The sequence below is a fragment of the Moschus berezovskii genome, chromosome 11 (genome assembly GCF_049115385.1).
Source record: "Moschus berezovskii isolate FMDL1 chromosome 11, NW_MosBer_1.0, whole genome shotgun sequence".
In the NCBI taxonomy this organism is placed as follows: domain Eukaryota; kingdom Metazoa; phylum Chordata; class Mammalia; order Artiodactyla; family Moschidae; genus Moschus; species Moschus berezovskii.
In genome coordinates this window covers 107,192,820-107,219,123 of record NC_142470.1, presented here as the reverse complement: position 1 = coordinate 107,219,123, position 26,304 = coordinate 107,192,820, and the positions used below count along the sequence as shown (strand labels likewise).

General features: G+C 46.8%; 2 protein-coding genes and 1 non-coding gene across 6 annotated transcripts in view; 1 reads left to right on the top strand and 2 right to left on the bottom strand.

Annotated features, from left to right (window-relative positions):
• The window catches only part of BUB1 (BUB1 mitotic checkpoint serine/threonine kinase), a 35,530-nt gene extending 31,234 nt beyond the window's left edge, over nt 1–4,296 (top strand). Inside the window, exons 21-25 of the mRNA XM_055400581.2 lie at nt 1,975–2,136; nt 2,305–2,462; nt 2,565–2,739; nt 3,464–3,570; nt 3,942–4,296. Of these exons, the coding sequence (XP_055256556.2) occupies nt 1,975–2,136; nt 2,305–2,462; nt 2,565–2,739; nt 3,464–3,570; nt 3,942–4,137 (798 nt within the window). The 3' untranslated portion in view covers nt 4,138–4,296. The remainder of the gene's footprint in view (nt 1–1,974; nt 2,137–2,304; nt 2,463–2,564; nt 2,740–3,463; nt 3,571–3,941) is intronic.
• A 134-nt stretch (nt 4,297–4,430) lies between these two features.
• Nucleotides 4,431–26,304, bottom strand: part of LOC129540089 (two pore channel protein 2-like) — a 62,396-nt gene continuing 40,522 nt past the window's right edge. The window contains exons 11-21 of one of the 4 annotated variants that reach the window (XR_016038664.1): nt 25,002–25,187; nt 23,623–23,684; nt 22,083–22,170; nt 20,617–20,686; nt 19,114–19,333; nt 18,817–18,907; nt 15,272–15,385; nt 14,918–15,042; nt 9,543–10,746; nt 7,344–8,042; nt 4,431–4,822 (exon numbers count right to left, since the gene is read on the bottom strand). Coding sequence is in view for 1 of the 4 variants with exons in the window: in XM_088841685.1 (XP_088697811.1) it covers nt 10,616–10,746; nt 14,918–15,042; nt 15,272–15,385; nt 18,817–18,907; nt 19,114–19,333; nt 20,617–20,686; nt 22,083–22,170; nt 23,623–23,684; nt 25,002–25,187 (1,087 nt within the window). In the remaining 3 variants the exon portion in view is untranslated. Of the gene's footprint in view, nt 4,823–6,590; nt 8,043–8,066; nt 10,747–14,917; nt 15,043–15,271; nt 15,386–18,816; nt 18,908–19,113; nt 19,334–20,616; nt 20,687–22,082; nt 22,171–23,622; nt 23,685–25,001; nt 25,188–26,304 lie in introns of those variants that run through there. The other 3 variants (XR_016038663.1, XR_016038665.1, XM_088841685.1) reach the window with 3 other exon arrangements.
• Nucleotides 15,985–16,093, bottom strand: LOC129540185 (U6 spliceosomal RNA). Its single transcript, XR_008682633.1, has one exon. It is a non-coding gene; the product is annotated as a U6 spliceosomal RNA (small nuclear RNA).

Below are 26,304 nucleotides of genomic sequence, written 5' to 3'. Positions count from 1 at the left end.
CATACATGACCACTGGAAAAACCATAGCTTTGACTAGACAGACCTTTGTCAGTAAAGTAATGTCTCTGCTTATTAATACGCTGTCTACATTGATCATAGTTATTTTTCCAAAGTGTCTGCCTCCAATGCGAGAGACCTGGGTTCGATCCCTGGGTCGGGAAGATCCCCTGGAGAAGGAAACGGTAACCCACTCCAGTATTCTTGCCTGGAGAATCCCATGGATGGAGAAGCCTGGTAGGTTACAGTCCACGGGGTCGCATAGAGTCGGACACGACTGAGCAACGGAACGGAACGGAAGTGTCTTTTAATTTCATGGCCGCAGTCACCATCTGCAGTGATTTTGGAGCCAAAGAAAATAAAGTCTGTCACTGTTTCCCCATCTATTTGTCACAAAGTGATGGGACCAGATGCCATGACCTTAGTTTTCTGAATGTTGAGCTTCAAGCCAGCGAACACTCTCACTTTCATCAAGAGGCTTTTGAGTTCGTCTTCACTTTCTGCCATACGGGTGGTGTCATCTGCGTATCTGAGGTTATTGATATTTCTCCCAGCAATCTTGATTCCAGCTTGTGTTTCATCCAGTCTGGCATTTCACATGATGTACTCTGCATATAAGTTAAATAAGCAGGGTGACTACACAGCCTTGACGTACTCCTTTCCCAATTTGGAACCAGTCTGTTGTTCCATGTCCGGTTCTAACTGTTGCTTCCTGACCTGCATATAGATTTCTCAGGAGGCAGGTCAGGTGGCCTGGTATTCCCATCTCTAAGAATTCTCCAGTTTGTTGTGATCCACACAGTCAAAGGCTTTGGTGTAGTCAATAAAGCAGTAGATTTTTTTCTGGGACTCTTGCTTTTTCGATGAGCCAGCAGATGTTGGTAATTTGATCTCTGGTTCCTCTGCCTTTTCTAAATCCAGCTTGAACATCTGGAAATTCTCAGTTCACGTATTGTTGAAGCTTGGCTTGGAGAATTTTGAGCATTGCTTTGCTAGCATGTGAAATGGGTGCAATTGTGTGGTAGTTTGAACATTTTTGTGTGGTAGTTTGAACGTTGCTTTTCTTTGGGATTGGAATGAAAACTGACCTTTTCCAGTCCTGTGGCCACTGCTGAGTTTTCCAAATATCCTGGCGTATTAAGTGCAGAACTTTCACAGCATCATCTTTTAGGATTTGAAATTGCTCAACTGGAATTCCGTCACCTCCACTAGCTTTGTTCGTAGTGATGCTTCTTGAGGTTCACTTGACATTGCATTCCAGGATGTCTGGCTCTAGGTGAGTGATCACACCATCGTGATTATCTGGGTCATGAAGATCTTTTTTGTACAGTTCTTCTGTGTATTCTTGCCACCTCTTCTTAATATCTTCTGCTTCTGTTAGGTCCATACCATTTCTGTCCTTTATTGAGCCCATCTTTGCATGAAATGTTCCCTTGGTATCTCTAATTATCTTGAAGCGATCTCTGGTCTTAGCCATTCTGTTATTTTCCTCTGTTTCTTTTCATTGATCCCTGAGGAGGGCTTTCTTATCTCTCCTTGCTATTCTTTAAAACTCTGCATTCATATGGATAAATCTTTCCTTTTTTGAAATCAAATCGCAACACAGGGTGCCTGCATTCAAGCCCTGGTCAGGGAACTGGATCCCACATGCCACAACTAAGCTTTTGCATGCTGAAACTAAGACCCAGCATAGCCAAATAAATATTAAAAGAAATAGTCTTTTTAAAAAAGGTAGTAATGGTTTCATTTAGATCTGTTGTCAGCACTTAGAAAACAAAACTATCCCGCAGGGATTCAGAACTGCCTTGCCGCTGGAATTATCTTGTTGTATCCCCCCTGCTGCAGCAGCGATTCATACCTTGTTGTCACTTTTTCTACCCCATGCCCCCCACTTTTTTTTTTGGATGAAGTTGCTTTCCTTGCGGTCATTTTCCAGAACATGAACTGGATGTGAATGTTACATTACCTGGTTTGCAGGTCCAGAAGCCTCCCAACCTCTGGGAATTCTACATTGGGACCCAGCTGATGGAGAGAGTGAAGCCAAGTATGCAACACATGTTTATCAAATTTTATTCGGCCCACCTGTTCCAGAATGGCAGCGTGTTAGTAGGAGACCTCTACAGTTACGGCACGCTATTAGTAAGTGTGACGCTTTGATGACACAAGCATGAAGTACCGTTTTTTTTGCACATCCCTTTTTGCACTTGAAGCTTTTATTGGAGTGGTGGGTGGGGCAAAGCTCTTGGTTTGAAATTTCATTAATCGTGGGCAGTCAACTCAGAACATTCCACTGTCCATTATTTCTAGAATGCCATTAATCTCTATAAAAATACCCCTGAAAAAGTGATGCCTCAGGCGCTAGTCCTCGCTTTTGCTATCAGAATGCTCTGCATGATCCAGCAAGTCCATGACTGCGAAATCATCCACGGAGACATCAAGCCAGACAATTTCATTCTCGGAAACAGGCAAGTGTTGCACTTTGAACGGGTGCTTCTCTGACCATCTCCCCCAGCGGCCTTTCATCTTCTGTGCTTACGCAGCCTGGTGCTTGTTTGTGTTTAACACAGATTTTTGGAACAAGACAGCAAAGACGATGACTTATCTGCCGCCCTGGTCCTGATTGACCTGGGTCAGAGTATAGACATGAAACTTTTTCCAAAAGGAACTGCATTTACAGGAAGGTGTGAAACTTCTGGTTTCCAGTGTATTGAGATGCTCAGTAACAAGCCGTGGAACTACCAGGTAGAGAACTAGAGAGGTCTGGAAACGCAGCCGCGACGTGCATTTGGGCATCCTGGTAGCTTGAGCTGCTGTAGTCCTCTTCTAGCCCTGGAGACAGACCACACTGCAGAGCTGTTTTCAGTCGTGGGCACGTCACACTTCGCAAAGCTTGGGGTGCAGCTCAGAAACGACAGCTAGCCCCTGGGGAGGAGGGGACCGTCCACAGGCTTAATGTAGCACTGGCCTCGCAACAGAGTGAACGACACGGTGGCTCTAGAACAGAACTTCCTGAGATGCTCCAGCAGGGGGGGGTGGGTGATCCGCCGTCTGTGGAAGCCTCCAGCAAAACCTAGACAGCCACTGATAGGGCGTGTCAGTGTGAGGGCTGACACGTGGCTTCCAAAATTCTTTAAAACTGAAATCCTGTGACTGTTCCCTATGATTTATTGTATTTGCTGCATAACTTGGACAGACATAATATACTCACGTGTAAATTACTATTTTAATCATTGATACATACCCATATTTTCATTTTCTTTTATTAGAAAACTTTATTTTGTATTGCAATATAGTCAATTTAACAACAAGGTCATAGTTTCAGGTGGATGGCGAAGAGACTCAGCCATACATACACGTGTATCCTTTCTCCACCAAACTCCCCTCCCATCAGGCTGCCCTGTGACACTGAGCAGAGTTACCTGTGCTGCACAGGAGGTCCCTGTTGATACCCATGTTTCCTTTATAGATTGATTACTTTGGAGTTGCTGCAACCGTATACTGCATGCTTTTTGGCACTTACATGAAAGTGAAAAGTGAAGGGGGCATCTGGAAGCCTGAAGGTCTGTTTAGAAGGTGGGTATCAGCATTGGCGCTACTGCGGAAAGGGTAAATAGAGGCGAATGCTGCCTCTGCCTGGTGGGGGATGGGTCTTTGCCACGAACATCCACGCCTTGGGAAGCAGGGTGGCATGGCACAGTCCTGGCCCTCCATGCACTGAGACAGTTAAGCGGTTCTGTTTCTCCATTCGTAACTTTTGTTCAACAAGGTGTGCGTAGACATTTAATTGAATCTCCAATTTCTCTTAGTTTAATAACAGAGTCAACATTTCCATTCTTGATGCATTAAGTTGGGTTTAGGTGAGAGTGAAGTCAGATGCAAGAGTGGGGTTGCCATGCATGTTGAAGGCTACACTTCATCCTTCTTTTATGGCTTTGTCTTACCAGACTTCCTCACTTGGACATGTGGAATGAATTTTTTCATATAATGTTGAATATACCCGATTGTCATCATCTTCCATCTTTGGATTTGTTAAGGCAGAAGCTAAAGAAAATATTTCAAGAACACTACGCCAGCAAGATCAAGACCCTGTGTAATAGGCTAATTGTACTGCTCTTAGAATATAAGCGTTCTCGGAAATAAAATATGGACACTCCCGGAGATCACCTTGTAAATACCTGCCCGTTCACTCAGTGCCTCGATGTCTGCATTTACTATTATTGTAAATGTTTCTTAAAAGCCCGCAAAGTATATCCATGTGACATAGGTGTTACAGATATTTTAATAAAATGCACAACAGGATACGGTCCCTGCCTAGCAGCTGATTTCACTGCTTTTGGGGTGGATGTGAGCATTTATGAGAACAGTCTGCACAGGAACAATCTTTGAAAGCACTTTTAAAACACTGACCTGTTTACCTTAAGCCATAAAAGAGCCACGTCAGGTTTTTTCACCCAAATTTAAAGGTTTACATTTAAATTTAAAGGTTTACATTTGCGTAAAATAAGCAAAATTTCCCCAAATATATCCAGCGGACTTCACATTTTTATGAATAAAATGTGCATGTCCTTTATATATATAACTGTATGTATATATACACACATATATATGTATGTATAGCTCCCCAAGTGGCGCTAGTGGTAAGGAACCTGCCTGCCAGTGCAGGAGACATAAGAGACGGGTTCAAACCGTGGGTCGGGAAGCTCCCCTGGAGGAGGCATGGCAACCCACTCCAGTATTCTTGCCTGGAGAATCCCATGGACAGAGGAGCCTGGCGGGCTACAGTCCCTGGGGTCACACCTTTGTCGTACCTGTTCTTCATTGCTATCTGTGGGAAATAATGCAGAGATAAATCTTAAGCATCTGTTTTTTAAAAGTACCATAAAAAAGACTATCCCAGATCTTGAAAATAGTCATATAAACCCCATACATCATTAATTAGCTCTGAAATAACAGCAGCCAACATCATTCATTGACCAGCCCATGCATTAGAAGGTGAAGTCTGAACCACTGGACCACCAGGGAAGTCCTGCAAATATTAAAAATAATATAACCTATATGATTGATTAAACATATCCTCAGAAGGAAACCAACATTAGATTTACTCACTGTCAAAACAGCTGAGCACTAATAAAGACATTTGTGGGATTCTTCTCTTTCCTCTTGAAAATGTTTTCAGTGGAAACCAGATAAGGGTGCTGTTTTACTAAAGTGGGAGTGTCAGTCGCTCAGTCATGTCCAACTTGGCAACCACATGGACTGTAGCCCGCCAGGCTCCTCTGTCCTTGGGATTCTCCAGACAAGAATGCTGGAGTCAGTTGCATTTCCCTTCTCCAAGGTATCTTCCTGACCCAGGAATCAAACCCAGGTCTCCTGCACTGCAGGCAGATTCTTTACCGTCTGAGCCACCAGGAAAGACCCCTGTTGTACTAGACTCAGCTGAATCCACCTGTGCAGAACAGCTGCGGCGCCTTCTTGTCGGGCAGGGAGGACGCTTGGCCTCCGCGACCAGCCCCCGTCAACATGTCCTGCCTCCCTGCCAGCCCAGTTGCTATTAATGAATCTTCAGCCCCGTCACACCCAAGACACCCTCCATGTCCTTCACACCAGCAACCGCAACCTGACCAGCGTCATCTCAGCGCTACTGCCGCCCATCTGGTGCCCAGTCTGTGCCAAGGACTCCGCTCCCCACCTGCAGAGTCAGCTTTGCTAGCTACAGCCTTGTCCCAAGGGAGGAAGGCTCCATCGAAACAAAAGGAGTCATTTTATTAAATATGCACTTTGGGAAAGCAGATCGTTTCTGGTGATGGTGATACTGATGGGTTTCTGGTTTTTTGTTTTTCTCCATTTCACAGTACAAACTGCAGCAGTTATCTGTTTCATTATAAATTAGTTGTCTGGCTCACATACACGGTTTATCTGCACAAGCACAAAAGCTCTGCCTCCAAAGGGCAACTGAGGGACTTCCCTGGTGGCCCAGTGGTTGACCTCCCCTCCCAGTGCAGGGGGTGAGGGTGCGACCCCTGGTCAGGGGGCTAAGATCCCAAAGAAATCAAAACACACAAAACAGAATAACACTGTAACAAACACAATAAAGACTTTAAAAATGCTAAGACCTATGCTTGTCTGAATTAATGCTTTCTTTTTAGGATTATGTATTCATTTTAATGTATACTAGAGAAAATAGAGCCCACACTGTGTGATTTCATGGGTAAGACTCAGCTTGGTATTTACATTTAAAAAGTAAGTCAATTTAAATTAAATGGTTAAACAAATAATAGAAAAACCAGCCTGCAGAAATGGCAACAATCTTGAAGGTAGAATTTGAGTGACTGAATGTTTGCAAGCAATGCCATGGGGAATGGTGCTGCAACTGGACATGTCTTGTTTGCACAAGACAGTGCTTACCTGGCCCACAGCAAATGCTCAATAAATGTCTGCGGAATGAAGGACCACATACACCCCTGTCTCCCTGAATGAGCTCTGGCTTTTCCCACACACCTCTTCTGTAGCCCACCCTCCCACAATCACCCTCTGCAAAAGACCCCCAACCTCTTTTCTCACCTGCTTTTCCCAACCTTCTAATATGCAAAAAAAAAAAAAAACTTTAAAAATGGTCCTTATAAAAAAAAATCTTAAAGGGGGCGGGGGGCAACTGAGATGGATGCCACAGATAGCAGTGTTGGGGGCAAAGAAACCTCCAACTCACTGACAAAGACGAGTTCCCTGGGGACAGAACTGGGTTCCATTGACCCCATGTCTCGAGCTGAGCAAGGGCCCAGCTCATCCTAAGTGCCCAGGTATGGGCTGGATTCACCAAGGTTCAGATTTAATATGTATTGGGCTTATCTTGTAGCTTAGTCGGTAAAGAATCCGCCTGCAGTGCGGGAGACCCGGGTTCAGTCCCTGGGTTGGGGTGATTCCCTGGCGAAGGAAATGGCAACCCACTCCAGTATCCTTGCCTGGCAAATCGCATGGACAGAGGAGCCTGGCGGGCTGCAGGCCATGGGGTCGCAGAGCCGGGCACGACCGAGTGACTCACGCTTAACTTACACTTGCGTCAAGGTCTTTCCACTCATTCGCACTCCCTACTGCCGCCACCTGCTCCACATTCCCAGTCCCAGCTGAGAACAACCCTGGTTACTCCAGAGACGCAGAGATTCCTCGTACCAGTGCCTTTTCGCTTTGGATTACATCTGTGTCTAAGGCAATAGTTCTAAAAGGTACTGTTTCCTAAGATGCACCTGAGAAACCACAAGTGTGGCCCAGGCATATCAGAAATGAGCGCTCAGAGACGGTTGAGCACCGGCATGATAGACAAACACACCCGCAGCGCTGCTCCTCCACACCTTCTCCGTCTCTGGTCCCAGGAGTCAGTGTCCTTGGTCCTCTTCCCTCATCAAGTCAATCCATCTGTCCCATTGGTTCTATTCTCAATGGTTCCGATGCACCCATTTCTGCATCGGTCCAGCTGCAGGCAGGCTAGGCTCCAGTAACAGAGAACCCACACAAGGCAGCTTAGAGAAGACAGAGGTGATTATGACCTCTCGTTAGTCTGGGGTGGGCAATCCTGTGCTAATGCTGACCATGCTGGACATGAGGCTTCCAGGATGTTCTGATGGTTGCCATTTCCCAGTAGAGGTGGACATCGTTCCCAGGGGCAAGCTTTGCAAGCTGTGGACCCCAGCTGAGCTCACAGCCCACAGACCAGACACAATCAAGTTGGTTGTGTCTCTTTCCAGGGAGCTGAGGAATGACACGTCCAGCTGGGAGCCCAGGTGCCAAAATGTGGGGGTGACTAGTCCCCTAAAAGGCAGAAGAAAGACCTGGAGAAAAGTGGCACAGTGGCCACCACTCCTGCCCCCTGTCCCCTGCCTTACACTGTAGGCAGCTGCTGGGGCGGGATGGTGCCCCCCTGGCTGCTGTAAGAAAGTGGTAATCCGATCCTAGGCGTCTGACCCTGAGACTTGCTTTCCTCCCGAGGTGGTGGTGCTTGGGTCGTTAAGTCGTGTCACTCTTGCGAGTCCATTCCTCCTGTAGGGCTCACACTTGAAGAAAAGAAGTTACATAACAAAGTTTCCTCCACTATTAATACTGAGCACGTGGCACACGTATAGGTCCATGAGTAGGTGAATAAATCAAGGGAAACAAATAGTATGGAACAGCTGGCAGCATTGTGTGTGTCATTTGTGTCTACACTTCAACAGGAAGCAATTACTAGTACGGGAAAAAAGCAAGATCTTGAATTAAACATGATAAATGTCATGACATCCCATTTAGGATAAAAGATGCAATGATACAGGGACTTCCCTGGTGGTCCAGTAGCTAAAACCCCTCACTCCCAATGCAGGGGCCCAGGTTCAATCCCTGGTCAAGGACTGAGATCCTGTGTGCTGCAACCAAGATCGGGCACGGCCTAAGCAAATAAAGATAAATTTAAAAACGCAATGGTGTGTTAACGCACACGACACCATGACTGTAAATGGGGAGACTGAGATCCAGGAAGATAGGCACACACCCGGCAGTTACTCCTGGAAAAGGGGGCCAGTGGAAGAAGGAAAGAGAGGGCTGGGGGGAAGGATGGTTGGGGCTCGGGGGTGGGCCTGTGCACACGCCTGTATTTGAAATGGATCAGCAGCACGGACCTGCTGTGCAGCACAGGGAGCTCTGCTCAACGTTATGCGGCAGCCTGGGTGGGAGGGGAGTTTGGGAGAGAAGGCTGAGTCCCTTCACTGTCCCCTGAAACTATCGCAACATTGTTAATCGGGCACACCCCAACACAAAATAAAAACTTCATAACACAGAAAAGAGCGACTTTTGGCTTTTTGCTATATTTCTGTATTGAATGTTTTACAATGACTGCATCATTTCTAAATAATTAAAAAAAGAAATGGCCAGCATATTTTCCAACTTAAAAAATTAAGTTTCCACTAAGCACATTTAGCTTAATCCTTTACATAATGATAGATGTTAAATATACGAAGAAATAACAGAGGTCTGGATGGATGGCAGGACTCCACAAATCCCAACAGATGGGTCAGCGAGGCCCCCATCTTCTGGGAATCGTGGTGGTGATGGAATTCCAAGTACCAACACTTAACACCAGTTTTCTGGGTTTTAACCCAGAGGGTTAAATGCCATCTGGAGCACACACTGAGCACTCCAGCCATGGTCCTCCTCCCCAGTCCAGAATCCGGGAGGGAGGTGCCATCTGCCCAGATTTGCAGGTGAGGATGCAGGGCCCAGAGAGTTTAGGTGGCATGGTCAGTGGGGAGCCAGGCAGGAAACCAGTCCGGCCCAAGAATCCCGGCCCTGAAGCCTTCACTTTGCACCAGGTCACCCTCAGAACAAGGAAAGGTCCTTCCCAGGCCAGGCTCAGCTGCCACCCTGACATGTGACACGTGACCAAGGCCTCACTGCATTCAGAGGCCTCAGGTCAGGAAGCCGTACTGCTCGCTGGCCAATCCCCTTGCTCAGGACAGGGCCAGTGACAAGGCGCAAAAGAACCAGGGGTCCTGCCCTGACACCTCTGGAAAGGACTGACTTACTCAGTATGCAGCTGTGGCCAGCGGTAGTCAGGTTCACAGACAGAAAACAGAATGGCGCCATCAGGAGCTTGGGGAGGAGGGGTGAGGAAGTACTGCTTTACCGCACAGAGCCTCCCTCGGGGTGATGAGAAGTTCTGCAGGTCTGTCGTACAATGATATGAATATACTTAAAACTACTGAACTGCACACTTAGAAATGGTTATGATGGTAAATTTCATGTTGTCTATTTTACCACAATTAAAAATGTTCAAAATGAAAAACATTAGTCGTTCCGTTGTGTCTCTTTCCAACTCCATCTCCAGCCCACCAGGCTCCTCTGTCCACGGGACTCTCCAGGCAGAATACTGGAGTGGGTTGCCATTTCCTCCTCCAGGGGATCTTCCTGACCCAGGGATCGAACCCAGGTCTCCTGCTTGGCAGGTGGATTCTTTACCATCCGAGCCACCAGGGAAGCCCTTTAAATAAAATAAATCCCTTTAATTTCTCAGAAGGAGTAGGTTGCCGTATTGAGATTTGAAACTGTGGAAAGTGGCCTCAGGGAGCAACTGACTCAAAATCTTGCTATAACTGTAATTTAATTCAAGAAACTTTGAGAGCCTCCCTTGAAAAAGAAGCAATTGTGACAGAATTTGATCTTCACATTCATATTGTTCTTCATTTCGAATAAACACTGCATCTAACAGCTACCATACTAGGATGTGTTCCTTTAGCATATTTTGGTATTTTAAATCCATTCACTAACACCATGGCACAGTATGCATTTAGTAAAATAGCAACATATCCTATAAAAATAAAGGAAATCTTTTCCATATCCATCAAAAGGACTTACGTGTATGAGCAATGCCCTCCACAAACTCCTTATAGATTGTCCTCTCCTTACTTCTGTGATCAGCTCTAAGCATGACCCCAGTGGAACCACATAGAGCTGGCGACTCAGGACGGGCAGGGCGACTCACAATCTTATCAAAACACACATGGGAACCTGGGCTGAGAAAGTAACCTCTAGGTAGGAAACGCGAACAGTGACGATAGCTTATCTTGGTTTCCAGTCGTGGACGATTCCAGGCTCGGGATCAGGCAAGGTTATCAAAATTGGGCTTCTTGGGTGAAAAGTTCAGAATCTCTTCCAAGGAAGGGTCTTTACCCTCTGGAGCTATTTCAGACTCAAACATCTGCTGCAACAAAGTGTCCACCGTCTTGTACTCTGGGAGGAAGGAGAAAGGGCACATGGAACCCGACTGTGGGGGGAGGAGGGGAGCACCCAGCCCCTCAGAGCTGGGCTCTCCCGAAGGAGGACCTTGGGGCCCATCCCATGGAGCTCCCAACCCCCTCAGAGGTTCTGGAGACCAAGGAGAAGGCCCTCCTTGAAGGGGGCAGGAGGGCCACCTCTGGGGCGCATGCCTGCCCACTCCTCCCTGCATCTACGCTGTGCTGTGTTTAACTGCACGGTACGGCGTCCCCACCAAAGCCCCAGCTGGAATTCAGACAGGTTTGCGTTCACCACTCGATGTCGTTTAGTTGCTAAGTATTATCAACTCTGTGTGACCTCATGGACTGTAGCCCACCAGCCTCCTCTGTCCATGGGATTTCCCAGGCAAGAATACTGGAGCAGGTTGCCATTTTCTTCTCCAGGGGATTTTCCCAACCCAGGGATCAAACCCACATCTCTTGCATTGGCAGGCGGGTTCTTCACCAAGGAGCCACCAGGAAAGCCCCCTTGGGTTTACTCAGTCAATCCATAATTCACTGCAAATCAGTAATTAAACAGCTGATGTTAATGACCCCGTGTCCCAGGCACATCCTGAGGCCCTGGGAATACAGTTCAGTTCGGTTCAGTCTCTCAGTCGTGTCTGACTCTTTGCAACTGCATGGACTGCAGCACGTTCAGGCCTCCCTGTCCATCAGCAACTACGGGAGCTTGCTTAAACTCAAGTCCACTGAGTCGGTGATGCCATCCAACCCTCTCATCCTCTGTCGTCTCCTCTTCCTCCCACCTTCAATCTTTCCCACCATCAGGGTATTTTCAAATGAGTCAGTTCTTCGCATCAGGTGACCAAAGCATTGGAGTTTCAGCTTCAGCATCAGTCCTTCCAATATTAAGGACTGATTTCCTTTAGGATGGACTGGTTGGATCTCCTTGCTGTCCAAGGGATTCTCAAGAGGCTTCTCTAACACCACAGTTCAAAAGCATCACTTCTTCAGCGCTCAGCTTTCTTTATAGTCCAGCTCTCACATTCATACATGACTACGGGAAAAACCATAGCTTTGACTAGATGGACCATTGTTGGCAAAGTAATGTCCCTGCTTTTTAATATGCTATCTAGGCTGGTCATAACGTTCCTTCCAAGGAGTAAGCATCTTTTCATTTCATGGCTGCAATCACCATCTGCAGTGATTTTGGAGCCTCAAAAAATAAAGTCAGCCACTGTTTCCATTGTTTCCCCATCTATTTGCCATGAAGTGATGGGACCAGATGCCATGATCTTAGTTTTCTGAAAGTTGAGTTTTAAGCCAGCTTTTTCACTCTTCTCTTTCACTTTCATCAAGAGGTTCTAAAGTTCTTCTTTGCTTTCTACCATAATGGTGGTATCATCTGTTTATCTGAGGTTATTGATATTTCTCACAGCAATCTTGATTCCAGTTTGTGCTTCATCCAATCCAGCATTTCTCATGATGTACTCTGCATATAAGTTAAATAAGCAGGGTGACAGTATACAGCCTTGACGTACTCCTTTCCTGATTTGGAACCACTCTGTTGTTCCATGTCCAGATCTAACTGTTGCTTCTTGGCCTGCATACAGATTTCTCAGGAGGCAGGTCAGTTCAGTTCAGTTCAGCTGCTTAGTTGTGTCCGATTCTTTGTGACCCCATGAATCACAGCATTCCAGGGGTGGTCTGGTATTCCCATCTCTTGAAGAATTTTCCACAGTTTGTTGTGATCCACACAGTCAAAGGCTTTGGCATATTCAATAAAACAGATGTTTTTCTACTGGAAAAACATGCTTTTTCCTTGCTTTATCGATGATCCAACAGATGTTGGCAATTTGATCTCTTGTTCCTCTGCTTTTTCTAAAACCAGCTTGAACATCTGGAAGTTCACGGTTCATGTCCTGTTGAAGCCTGGTTTGGAGAATTTTGAGCATTACTTTGCTAGCGTGTGAGATGAGTGCACTTGGGCGGTAGTTTGAGCATTCTTTGGCATTGCCTTTCTTTGGGATTGGAATGAAAACTGACCTTTTCCAGTCCTGTGGCCACTGTTGAGTTTTCCAAATTTGCTGGCATATTGAGTGCAGCACTTTCACAGCATCATCTTTCAGGATTTGAAATAGCTCAACTGGAATTCCATCCCCTCCACTAGCTCTGTTCGTAGTGATGCAAACACCCACTTGACATTGCACTCCAGGATGTCTGGTTCTAGATGAGTGATCACACCATCATGGTTATCTAGGTCGTGAAGATCTCTTTTGTATATTTCTTCCGTGTATTCTTGCCACCTCTTCTTAATAGCTTCTGCTTCTGTTAGGTCCATACCATTTCTGTCCTTCATTGTGCCCATCTTTGCTTGAAATGTTCCCTTGGTATCTCTAATTTTCTTGAAGAGATCTCTAGTCTTTCCCATTCTATTGTTTTCCTCTATTTCTTTGCATCGATCACTGAGGAAGGCTGTCTGATCTCCTCTTGCTATTCCTTGGAACTCTGCATTCAAATGTGTATATCTTTCCTTTTCTCCTTTGCATTTCATTTCTCTTCTTTTCACAGTTATTTGTAAGGCCTCTTCAAACAACCATTTTGGCTTTTTGCATTTCTTTTTCTTGGGTATGGTCTTGATCACTGCCTCCTGTACAATGTCATGAACCTCCATCCATAGTTCTTCAGCCACTCTATCAGATCTAATCCCTTGAATCTAATGTCACTTTCGCTGTATAATCGTAAGGGATTTGACTTAGGTCATATCTGAATGGTCTAGTGGTTTTCCCTACTTTCTTCAATTTAAGTCTGAACCTGGCAATAAGGAGTTCATGATCTGAGCTACAGTCAGCTCCTGGTCTTGTTTTTGCTGACTGTATAGAGCTTCTCCATCTTCGGCTGCAAAGAATATAATCAATCTGATTTCAGTGTTGACCATCTGGTGATGTCCATGTGTAGAGTCTTCTCTTGTGTTGCTGGAAGAGGGTGTTTGCTATGACCAGTGTGTTCTCTTGGCAAAACTCTATTAGCCTTTGCCCTGCTTCATTCTGTGCTCCAAGGCCAAATTTGCCTGTCACTCCAGGTGTTTCTTGACTTCCTACTTTTGCATTGCATTCCCCTATAATGAAAAGGACATCTTTTTTGGCTGTTAGTTCTAGAAGGTCTTGTAGGTCTTCACAGAACCATTCAACTTCAGCTTCTTCAGCACTGCTGGTTGGGGGATAGACTGGATTACTCTGATACTGAATGGTTTACCTTGGAAACGAACAAATATCATTCTGTCATTTTTGAGATTGCACCCAAGTACTGCATTTTGGACTCTTTTGTTGACCATGACGGCTACTCCATTTCTCCTAAGGGATTCCTGCCCACAGTAGTAAATATAATGGTCATCTGAGTTAAATTCACCCATTCCAGTCCATCTTAGTTCGCTGATTCCAAGAATGTCGATGTTCACTCTTGCTATCTCCTGCTTGACCACTTCCAATTTGCCTTGATTCATGGAACTAACATTCCAGGCTCCTATGCAATATTGCTTTTTACAGCATTGGACCTTGCTTCTATCACCAGTCACATCCACAACTGGGTATTGTTTTAGCTTTGGCTCCATCCCTTCATTCTTTCTAGAGTTATTTCTCCACTGATCTCCTGGGGATACAATGGAGAACAAAAAAGATACAGCCCTTCAGCTGTGGAGCTTTAAGTCTGCAGAGAAGATAGACAGTGACCAGGAGGTCACTCAGCAACGAATGTGCAGCCGACCTGTGCTAAAAGGTGGGGGAGGCGAGCTGCGGGGAGCTCACAGGAGCACCTGACTTCGTGGGGAGCCCAGGGAGCCTCCCCAAGGAAGTGCTACCTGAGCAGAGACCTGTAGGAGAGGCCTTGATGAGGCAAGGGGGGAGCGTAGGATGAGAGCATGGGGAGAAAGCAGCATGTGCAAAGGGCCTGTGGCAGGATGGAGCAGGGGAGCCACGGAATTAGGACCAGCAGGGCTGGAGGGCAAAGGCTCAGGGGGTCCTGGGCTGAGATATTCAAGGGAACCAGATATGGGGCCCCCGAGCCCATGGCAGGTCTTTACCCGTGACCCACAGAAAGCCCCTGAAGGTCAGGTTTGCATTCTGGACACATCACACCAGCTGCTATGAGAAGGATGGATCAGAGAAGTTTCAGGTTGGGTTAAAACTTACTTTTTGATGCAATTCTGAAGTACAGTCCTTTCAAGGCCTTCTTTCTGTTGTCTCCTTCATCCGCACTGAAGCCACTGTCCTTGGTGTCCATGTTGTCAATGAGCCCCCCATCCTGCACCTCTTCCCTTCAGGGAGGAAGACATGTATGAACACGGCCGAGTCCCTCAGCTGAGTCCCTCTCTGTCCTCCCAGCCGTGGCCCCATGTCACCCGTGCAGCTGGTGAGGGTCTCTGAGAACTGGAACCCAGGAGCCAGATGGCTGCCATGGGACCTCGAGGGTTAAAGGTGGTCAGGACCCTGCCAAGAACATCCCACCTCCAAAGTCCACAAGCCATGTCAGGAACAGCTACTCACTCTTGGACCCCCACTCCAAGCTCCTGAATCTTCTTCTCAATGGCAGTTTCCACTTCACTCTTTTCTAACGAATATGCCACAAAAAACGCCTCCAAGATGAACGCTATGAAAATACTGAGAAAGAATAAAAGGCAGAGGGTAGTATGTTGAGTCGGCCATGGTCTAGGTGATGGGAAATCATAATGCCAAAGAGTTTTCAAGCCCAAATGAGAAAAAGGCTGTCCATCTTTGCAAAGAAAACATAACATGAAGAAGAAATGACAATGTGTCTTTAAAGCATTGGGCACAACTTTCTTTCATCTGGAAAATCATTCTTCCTCTACATCCTATTTAAACAGTGACTATTAAGAAAATAGAGGGTTTTTTAATTCACAATTTTTAAAGGTTATATTCCAGTTATAGTTATTATAAAACACTGGCTATATTCCCTGTGTTGTAGCTTATAAGTCACTTCAGTCATGTCCAAGTCTTTGCGACTCCATAGACTGTAGCCCGCCTGGCTCCTCTGTCCATGGGATTTTCCAGACAGGAATACTGGAGTGGGTTGCCATGCCCTTCTTCAGGGGGTCTTCCTGACCCAGGGATCGAACCTGAGTCTCTTATATCTCCTACACTGGTAGGCAGGTTCTTTACCCCTAGCGCCACCTGGGAAGCCCATCCTTGTACCTTATTTTATATGTAACAGCTTGTACCTCTTAATCCCCTAATATCGCAAAAGTATGAAATGATTAACCAATTTGTGTGTCATCCTTGCGCAGGTGCAATGTGAATCTTCTTCGTATATGGTTCCAATTTTATTACAAGTGTTGCCAGACCAAGCACAAAAACACAGTTTAAGGGGAAGCTTAGGCCAAATAATGGTTGACAGACAACACTCCACTAATGTCTCATGTTTCTGCAGTGTGGGTCCCGGAGCAAAGGCACTTGGGAGTCAATTTAGGGATGCATTAACTGGAAAAAAAATTCACTTATGGAAAACCCGAACTTTTTGACCAACCCAGTGCACTAGCCTCTGGAGATGTCCCTTGGTAGTAAATCTTGGCACTGCCTCCTCCCCAGAGATCACTGTGGCTAGCAAAGACCTCTCCTCCTCAGAGACCTGCTTACATTCAAGAGTAAAAATACGGTCTTTCTTGAACTTACTTACAAAATAGAAACAGACTCACAGACTTAAAGAATGAACTTATGCTTGCCAGAGAGGAAGAACTGGGGGAAGGGACAGTTAGGGAGTCTGGGATGGACATGTACACACTGCTGTACTTAAAATAGATAAACTTTTTGAAATTTAGTAATGTTTATCTTTTTGCCAGTTTTTCTAAATGTCCTCTGGACATCTAACAACATATGAGATACAAAATTTTTAATATGTTTGTGTAGGATATGATTAATATAAATTAAATTTAAATCTATTATATTTAAATTATTAATGACATCATTCAAGATGCTCCTATTCTTATTTTTTCTGCACTTAATAAAATATTCTCAGAGAAATGTTAATATGTCTCTCTATGATTATATATTTTTCCTTTTTCCTTATATTTCTTCTGATTTTGCTTTATGTATCTTTGTTTCTTTGCTGTTAAGGCGTCTAACAGTTTATGATGTCTATCTTCTTTGGGAATTGTACCTTTTATCATTAAAAATTTTCAACTTTGTTTCATTTAAAATAAATAACATTTAAAAAATAAAATAAAACAGAAAACCAATAGGGACCTACGCATCTAGCACAGGGAATTCTATGTAATGTCACATGGCAGCCTGGAGGAGAGGAGAGTTTGGGGGAGAATGGATACATGTATACGTATGGCTGAGTCCCTTCCCTGTTCATTTGAAACTATCACATTGTTAACTGGCTATACTCCAATACAAAGTAAAAAAGTTCTTAAAATAGGGTATTTCTCTTTTTCTCTCTCTCTCCAGAGGTGAGGATGGGCAAGTCTTCCCAGATACACAGATTAGAGTTTCCTCATTTTGAATTTCTCGTTCTACAATCTAGCCCGTCCAGCTGGCCCTCATCTCTGCTTAGTGGGGATTAGGGCTCAGGGAATGGACCCAAGTATTGCTGTGGCTACAGCGTCTGCCGTGAGGAATAAACCGTCTCTGTCTGGGACTAGGTGTCACACTTTGTCGTTACATACACACGACACACACGCACAGTGGCCCGTCAATCTGTGAGCCGGGAATCCCAGCCCCTTCACCACCTGGACTTGACACAGTGCTGTCAGAGCCCCGGCTGTCACCACCCCCACGTACCTTGGGAAGGAGAGCAGCAGAAGAACCCCTACAGCTTTTCACATTGCCCCGGCCCACTCCAGCATTCTGAAAACCTCTCTTAGAGCCACTCAGAGGCTTTTTTCTCTTGTTCCTGTTGCAGGTTCTATCCAGACTGTGCAGGACCAGCAGCGCTGAGCGGTTCTTCCCCTCCCCTCTCTCTACTGGGACGTTCTTCAGCCAAAACCAGCAGGTTGGTGGCCAAAGTAGCCTTGAGGTAACAAGGCCCGGGGCTGGGCTGTCACGCCAAGAGTTGTGTGCCCTGGGTGCTGAGAAGGGTACGACAGCCAGAAAACACCTTTGGGAAAAAACTCAGCGAACAAGGGCTTCCCTGGTGGCTCAGTGGTAAAGAATCCATTTGCCAATGCAGCGAACATAGGTTTGATCCCTGATCTGGGAAGATCCTACGTGCTGCGGAGCAACTACTGAGCCTGTGCTCTAGAGCCCATGGGCCATGAGTTCTGAAGTCCATGCACCCTAGAGCCTGTGCACTGCAAACAGAGAAGCCACTGCAACGAGAAGCCCACACGCCATGAGAGAGAGTAGTGCCCACTTGCTGAACTAGAGAAGAGCCTGAGCAGCAGCGAAGACCCAGCACAGCCAACGAACAAATAAATAACCAAAATTATTAAAAAAAAAACAAAAACAAAAACCTGTGGTCAAGGGAACTCAAATTCCCACAAGGAACAAGGGAACTAGAATCAGAGATCGGCAAGCTGGAAGGAAAGCCCTCTGAAGCGCTGAGATGTCACAATTGCTCTCAAATAGTGGCTGAGTTCCCTCCCCCCAGGAAGACAGATCAGGACAGAACTGGAACCAATGAAGAGAATTAGCCAGTGGCACGTTTCCATTCTACCTGTGCAAGGATAGGTGAGGACCAGAGCTGGACGACAAGGAAACTAACTCATTTAGGTTCTAACGAGTCCCAGGAGTTGGGCAGATTTCAGCAGAGGGTGGCTGCAGTTCACAAGGATGTTCATCCCAGTGGGGAAGGGTAGGGAGACCCCAGAGCCCTTCTGACCCGAACAGCTTGTGAGGCTGTGAGATGTATATGACATACTGACATGTGCGGCTGGCTGACACTGAAGAACACAAGTGTGAGTAGAAGTTAGATGCCTCCCTTCTGGTGTCCTGGGCATCTAGCAGGGGAGACGTGACCCATCCACAGGGAACTCCAGGGTGGAGCCAGGGAGGAGGGAGGTGCAAGCGGCTGTAGGTCTGAGGGTGGTGGGAGGAGCAGATCTGGAAAGGCCCACTGGCAGGAGCAAACTCACTTCACAATGAGAATGACGACCACAATGTGGAAGCCGATGAAATACAGCTTTGCTGCCTGGTGTGTCACGAGGGCAAAGCCGTCCGCGAGGAGTGCAAAGCTAAGGCACCAAACCCGCGAGGTCGTTGTTCAGCTGCTCAGTCGTGTCCCACTCTTGGCCACCCCCGGACTGTAGCCTGCCAGGCTTCTCTGTCCACGGGATTTCCCAGGCAAGAATACTGGAGCGGGTTCCCGTTTCCTTCCCCTCCCAGAAGCTGCTTGAGGATCCCCCACCACACCCCCTCCTCAGAAAGGATATTGTGCCACTGGTTAACCACGGTCAGCTCCGTCAGCAGGATGAGTGAGGACGCCAGGTCGTTGAAGTTGTTCTTGCAGTACCTGCCTTGGGCAAACGCTGAGTCTTTTAAGGCTGGGTTCCCACACACCGGGGCATCAGGACTGCCAGAACCGGGGTCCAAGAAGTGGACTTTGCCGTGGAACGCTTCCATCCCAACGATGGCAAATGCATAGTAGACCACCTGGGGGGCGGCAGCGGTCAGGGGGCGGCACGTGGGGCAAGGGGAGGCAGGAGGACGGGCGGGCCAGGTGACAACCCCCAGCAGAAAAGGTTGCCACCCTCATTCCGGGAAGGGCTGCCCCCAACCATGAGGTCCAGCAACATCAGGAAAAAGGGGGGTGAGGCGTGCCCGCCAGACACTGGGGTGTCAGGGGCCCGAGACACACCAGCTGGGCCACGCCTCGACCTCTCCCACAGTCTCCATTTACAAAGCCAAAGTGATGCTGCCAACAAGTCAGGGGGTCACATTTGCTATTGTTGGTCACTCCTGTCCGACTCTTTGTGACCCCATGGACTGCAGCCCACCTGGCTCCTCTGTCTATGGGATTTTCCAGGCAAGCATACTGAAGTGGGGTGCCATTTCCTTCTCCAGGGGGTTTTTCTGACCCAGGGATCCAACCCACGTCTCCTGAATTGGCAGGCGGATTCTTGATTCCTGAGCTACCAGGAAAGCCCGACTCATTAGATTTCGAATATTTGTCATATTGTGCATATGTGTCATATTGTATATATGTGTCATATTGTATAGTGATTTCCCAGTGGAGTTTAAAAAACAATCCAGATACAAGAGCCATGCACTGGAAGGAACTTAAATCCCTGAGAACCACTTGGTGGTTAGGGCGAGGAATACCCCCTGGACTGTGGGTGAGAAAAACTGTGACGCAATTAACCCAGTGAGGCTGGGGTGTTTATTACAGCAGCCAGTGTACCTGAACTGTTTGCATGTATAAATGCCTGATGTTTATACACATTTGATATTTCTAAAAATGGCTCCTAGAAACCACTGAACTCATTGATTTCACCTCTCTTTCTTTCCCTCACTTAAAAGGCTCAGAGAGAGCTGCTAAGAATGTATCTCTTAGACTTCCCTGGTGGCACAGTGGCTAAGAATCTGCCTGCCAAAGCAGGGGATGCAGTTTGATCCCTGGTCCGGGGAGATTCCATATGCCATGGGCAACTAAAGCCCGTGTGCCACAACTAACCAGCTCAGGTGGTGCAACTACTGAAGCCCTAGAATCTGCGCTCTGCAACAAGAGAAGCCTCCACAATGAGGAGCCCACCCACTGCAACAGAGAGTAGCCACTGCTCGGTGCAACTAGAGAAAGCCCAGGCAAAGCAACAAAGACCCACTGCAGCCAGAAATGAATAAGTAATTTTTTTTTTTTTTCCACAGACGGACACTTCTCTGCTTAAAAAATGAATATCTTGCACTTGCTTCACATGGATCAGAAAGAGAACACTCACCAAGACCAGGCCGCCGAACGTCAGCATTGTGGGGCCAATGTTAATTAAGGTGGTCACGATCACCCGGAACCTGGGAGAAAACGAAGCTTCTGACACAAGGAAAAGGGCAGGTAGGAACAAAACTGACACCATCCTAGCACCGTTGGTTTAATGCCTCTCCCTCCTGTCCTGGATCTGTTCTCTAAATGCCTTTACAATGTTGTCAGTGTCAGTCCATCTACCGAACTGGGTGGGAGGGGCAGAAGGTGGTTAACTTGTATTTCACCTAGAGCAAAGCAAGGCAGTTTAAAAAAACAAAAAACAAGAGAAAGATAATCAGTTTTACCAGTAAGACAAAGGTGGGTATGAGGCTGAAAACCCATGCATCCTGGGACTTCCCTGGTGGACCCACCACCCAATGCAGGTGGGTGAGGGTTCGATCCCTGGTTGGGAAGCTAAGACCCCATGTGCCTTGTGGCCAAAAAAAAAAAAAAAAACATAAAACAGAAATAATATTGTAATAAATCCAATAAAGACTTTAAAGATGGTCCACAACAACAACAAAAAAACTTAAAAAAAAAGAAAAACCATACAGTCTCATCTGATTTTTTCCTCCAACTTTTTCTTCATCAAAAACCTAGTCTGTATTAAAGCTTCCTTGGAGACTTAGGTTGAAAGAGTGAGTATTTTGCAGGGTAGCAGGCCAGTCCTCGAATGGAGGCATCCCCCGGTACTCTAGAAAGGAACGCGGCCTATCCAAAACAGAGTGGGCTTTTCCAGGTTTGGGGATCAGACGCCCAGGGCTGTGTCCTGGTCCTGTTTCTTTCTAGCTGTGTGTCACTGGGGGAGCTACTTGCTCTCTCGGGGCTTCAGTGTCATGACCCATGAGCTCAGGACCATTAAAGCCCTACACCAAGCATTGCTGGAAGGATTTAACAAGCTCCAATACTGCGGCCACCTGATGCAAAGAGCTGGCTCATTGGAAAAGACCCTGATGCTGAGGAAGACTGAGGGCCGGAGGAGAAGGGGTGACAGAGGATGAGATGGTTGGACGGCATCGACTCAAGGCACATGACAGTGAAGGACAGGGGAGCCTGGAGTGCCGCAGTTCATGGGGTCACAAAGAGTCAAACACGACTTAGGGGCTGAGCAACAATAAGACAATGGTTATCACACTGTTAGCATCAGCTGCCATCATGACATGCGAGCACAGACAGTTGAGGGACCAGGTCACGGAGTTGAAAGTGATGGACTGAATTCCCACCCTCAGGGAGCTGCCACAGGTACCCTTCACCATCTTCACAGGCTCCATGCCCCTGCCCACTGCCCCCACCCACTGCCCCTGGAGAACCCCCCAGTCTTCCATACACGTTCCACCCTGGGTACACAGTTGGGAGTGCTTCTAGCTCCCAGGCAGGATGGCTCTGTCGAGCCCCAGAGAGGGGAAACCGCCCAGGTGCAGCGGTTCCCCATGGTTTCATCCTTACCTCTGAATGCTGATGATGACCCGTAGGAGCCGGAGTATTCTCAAAATCAAGACAATATCCAGTACCTGCTGACTGTTGTATTTTCTCGCTGGAAAAAGAACAGTCAACTTTCATTGTTCTTTCTGAGCCTCCAGCTTGTCCCTTAATTCAACAACACCTGAGACTCTGGGTCCTGGGGAAATATGCACTTCACTTCAAGAACAGGGTGATGGCTCCAAGCAATAAGGAAGGGAGACCTCCCCAAGCTGATCAGAGCTGAGTGAGCAGCCCTGCCAGCCCTAGAGCAAAGACTCATGAGTGCAGGACCAGACTTCAGACCATCATCAAGAAATGACTGTGGGTCCCGTTCTACGGAACACATTTCAGCAAGCCCTTCTCCCCCAGCATTCATTTCACAGTCAGGTTAAGAAGCTACTCTGTCTGCAATTCCCTGGTGATCCAGTGGTTAAGAATCCGACTGCCAATGCAGGGGACATGGGTTCAATCCCTGGTCTGGGAAGATCCCACGTGCCTCGGGGTGACTAAGCCCATGCCACAACTACTGCGCCTGCGCTCTAGAGCCCATGCTCTGCAACAAGAAAAGCCACTGCAATGAGAAACCCACGAGCCTGCGCACTGCAACTGGAGAAAGGCCACGCGCAGCAATGAAGACCCAGCACAGCCCAAAATATAAAGAAATAAAAATCTGAAAAACAAACAAGAGAACCTGCTTTATCTGTAAATAATCCCCTCTGCCTTTGACAGGAAGGAGTGTGCAGGGTGGTGAGGGCACATGTGGGGAAGCCAGAGGACGGTAGAAAGAAGAGGGTGGGAGACTGGTGGGCAGAGGCTGATGCTACAGCTGGATCCTGGGTCAGGGGCCAGCATGGGCAGGTCAAGGGTGAGCCCTGAGACCAAGGGGAGTTTTGGAGCTATAACCAGGTGAGTGTTTGGTACGATGATGCCTACAAATGAATCTCTACATAAAGAAGCTGAGCACCGAAGACTTGATGCTTTTGACCTGTGGTGCTAGAGAAGACTATTGAGAGTCCCTTGGACTGCAAGGAGATCAAACCAGCAAATCCTAAAGGAAATAAACCCTGAATATTCACTGGAAGAACTGATGCTGAAGCTCCAGTACTTTGGCCACCTGATGTGAAGAACTGACTCACTGGAAAAGACCCTGATGCTGGGAAAGACTGAAGGCAGGAGGAAAAGGGGGTGACAGAGGATGAGATGGTTGGATGGCATCACTGACTCGATGAACGTGAGTCTGAGCAAACTCCAGGAGACGGTGAAGGACAGGAAAGCCTGGCGTGCTGTGGTCTGTAGGGTCGCAAAGAGTCGCCCATGAATGAGCGACTGAACAACACCCATACAGCTAAACACAAACAAAGCTACCATCCTTCTCCAGAACATGGGACATGTTCACTGATTCTCTTTCATTCCCTCTGCATTGCTCCAAACACCCTAAGAGTGCACTGTGGATGTTCTACAAAGATTACTGATTGAACTTATGATCCAGGAAGCAGAGAAGCTGGGAGTCGGTGATGACACTGACCTTGAATGGTGGTGTTGGCCACAGTGGCCAGCAGGGCTGCGATGATGATCAACGTATCGAACCTAACAGTGAAGAAGCAACATCAGTAAGGAATCAAGAGAAAGGTCTGTCAAGCTCAGGATACAGTGAATCCTAAGAAAATGCTGAATCCAATCTCCTAGGGAAAGCCAAGATCCAGCCATCAGACTCATTTCCATGATTTTTAGGACAGCAGATACAAAGGAAGAAATACTGTGTTTGATCACTGACTGGCTGCTCCAATGAACCATTCCCAGAAATCTGTAGAAATCAACTAATTCATATCACTCTGCCTTCCAACATAGCTACATACTTGCAAGAACACTTTGACACATTTTCAGAATACACAGTATAATCTTTCTTGGCATTAATTTTACTAAATGCATTGCAACTTAATTTTTTTTTTCTTTTTGTGTTTTGGCCACACTGAGCAACATGTGGGATCTTAGTTCCCTGACCAGGGATCAAACCTACATCCCCTGCATTGGAAGCATGAAGTCTTAACCACTGGACCACCAGGAAGGTACTGCAACTTTCTAATTAAAGATGAAATTCATCATGCCATTACTTTTCTCTCTGACAAAGGTGCCATGGTCCTGGACAACACTGCTCAGGTCCCTCCTATTGGGCCACACAAGAACTCTGGTGAGTTTCTCGGCATTGCAAGCAGCGACCACAGAGACCCAACTCTCCAAGCTGTGTCCTCCTGAAGTTGGTGTTCCGTGATGCCCGACACTCAGTGGCGCCTGAGACGGTGTGCAGCACGCAGGCGACGGTGTGAGGCCGGGAGGTACCAGTCTGGAGGACAGAAGGTCACAAGAGACACATCCAGCCCAGAAAAGAGCACGCCAAGGTCCTCATCAGCCAGCCATGCAGGCCATGTTTGCTGATAATGAGACTAGATGAGTGTGGGGCCCCGCAGTTCTGGAGGGAACTGTCTCACTGGGTGTGTGTCCTAAGATTCCTTTTCAAATTCAAGATGCCACGATCTGTGATTCTAATTTTAGCCAGTCATTCGAACTGACATCATAAATCACAGCTCTGACAACCAGATGTTCCCATGTCCTCAAGACTTCATTATAAGAAGCCTGGGGATGTCCAGTGGTTAAGATGCCACACTTTCACTGCAGGGGGCACAGGTTCGATTCCTGGGAGAACTAAGAACCAAGATCCCTCATGCTCTGCAGCATGGTCAAAAATACAAAACAAGACTAAGGAACAAAAAGCAACAAAAAGGATACCTCAAAACTAGGCAGATGGAGCTTGAAACACTCCACAGCTGTGTTCCCACAGCACGACAGGAAGTCCGTCTTCACCCCTGGTCCCCCCACCACCCACAAAAAAATAACACACAGACTCACCAGTTCCAGAACTGCTTCCTTCCAAAGTAAGCGCTGGGTTCATACGTGTACAATTTCAGGAGAATCTCAATGATATACAGAGAAAGGAAAAGCCATTCTGCATAGGAAATTAAGGAGTCTTTCTCATCCAAAGCAATGAATATGGCATTTATTAGAATGATGACATCATAAACCCAGACAAAAATCCTGGCAGGAGGAAAAAAAGAAGAGATTCTGTCATATATTGCAGTTAAAAAAGAAAAAAGCAGATTTAGAGCCTTACAGGGACAAATGTGTTTCCTGTCAATGTGATGAATGTGATATACTCACCACCTCCGACTCCACCAACACACACACACACACACACACATTCACCCCTCCTGGAAAGAAAGGTTCCAGCATGGTCAGGGCCCTGAAATGCACCTGCCTCCCAGGTTTTCCTGCCAAGGAGAAAATGAAGACAGAGGGAGGGAGCAGGACGAAGGCCTAGTGTTCCCAGGTTCGCCGTCCTGGCACAGCAGCTACGTCAGAGGAAAGGCTCAGCAGAACCAGGGGGCAAGAAGAAGGTTTAGGGACCACTGTGTCTCCACTGCTTGTCCCTGGATGACTGAGGTCCTTTGCTAACAAAGCTCCTGAAAACTTTTTTTTTCTTTTAAACCAAATTCTCTTTTATTTTTCTAAACAGGTTAAGATTATTTTAACAATATTTTCTATTTAACACAGTACATCCAAACTACTATCTGCTTAACATGTAATGATCATAAAAATTATAAGCTAGATATTTGGCATCCTTTTTTTGGTATGAAGTCTTTGAAATCCGGCATGTGTGTGTATGTTGGGATATAGTCACTTTACACACACACGAGACTTCCAGGGAGTCAACATGTCCTATTTTCTCACCAAGTCAGGGGTGAAAAGGGATGAAAAAAATGTGGTATTTGGGCTCAGGCTCAACTTTTCAATGACAGAGCGGGCTGCCCAAAGTAGGCATCTGTGCTCTGTGCTCCAGAGAATCCTGGGTGAATCCTAGGTGAATCCTCAGTGAATCCTGGATGTAGCCACAGGAAGATAAGAGTCCTAGCCCACTCTTCTGGGGAAGCCTCAGACTCTAGGGGCCAGCCCTGGATGCCACATATGGACACACAAACATCCATCGTGTGAAACACATCTGTAGCTCAATGTGGAGATGAATGGAAAGGACCCTTTACATAAAGGGTTTTGGTTAACATAGAATATGGGCACTGAAAGGGGTATTTACCTACATCATGGGCTGGGCTACTTTCAAGGACTTCTGAACCATTTACTTTCTTAAAAAATATTTATT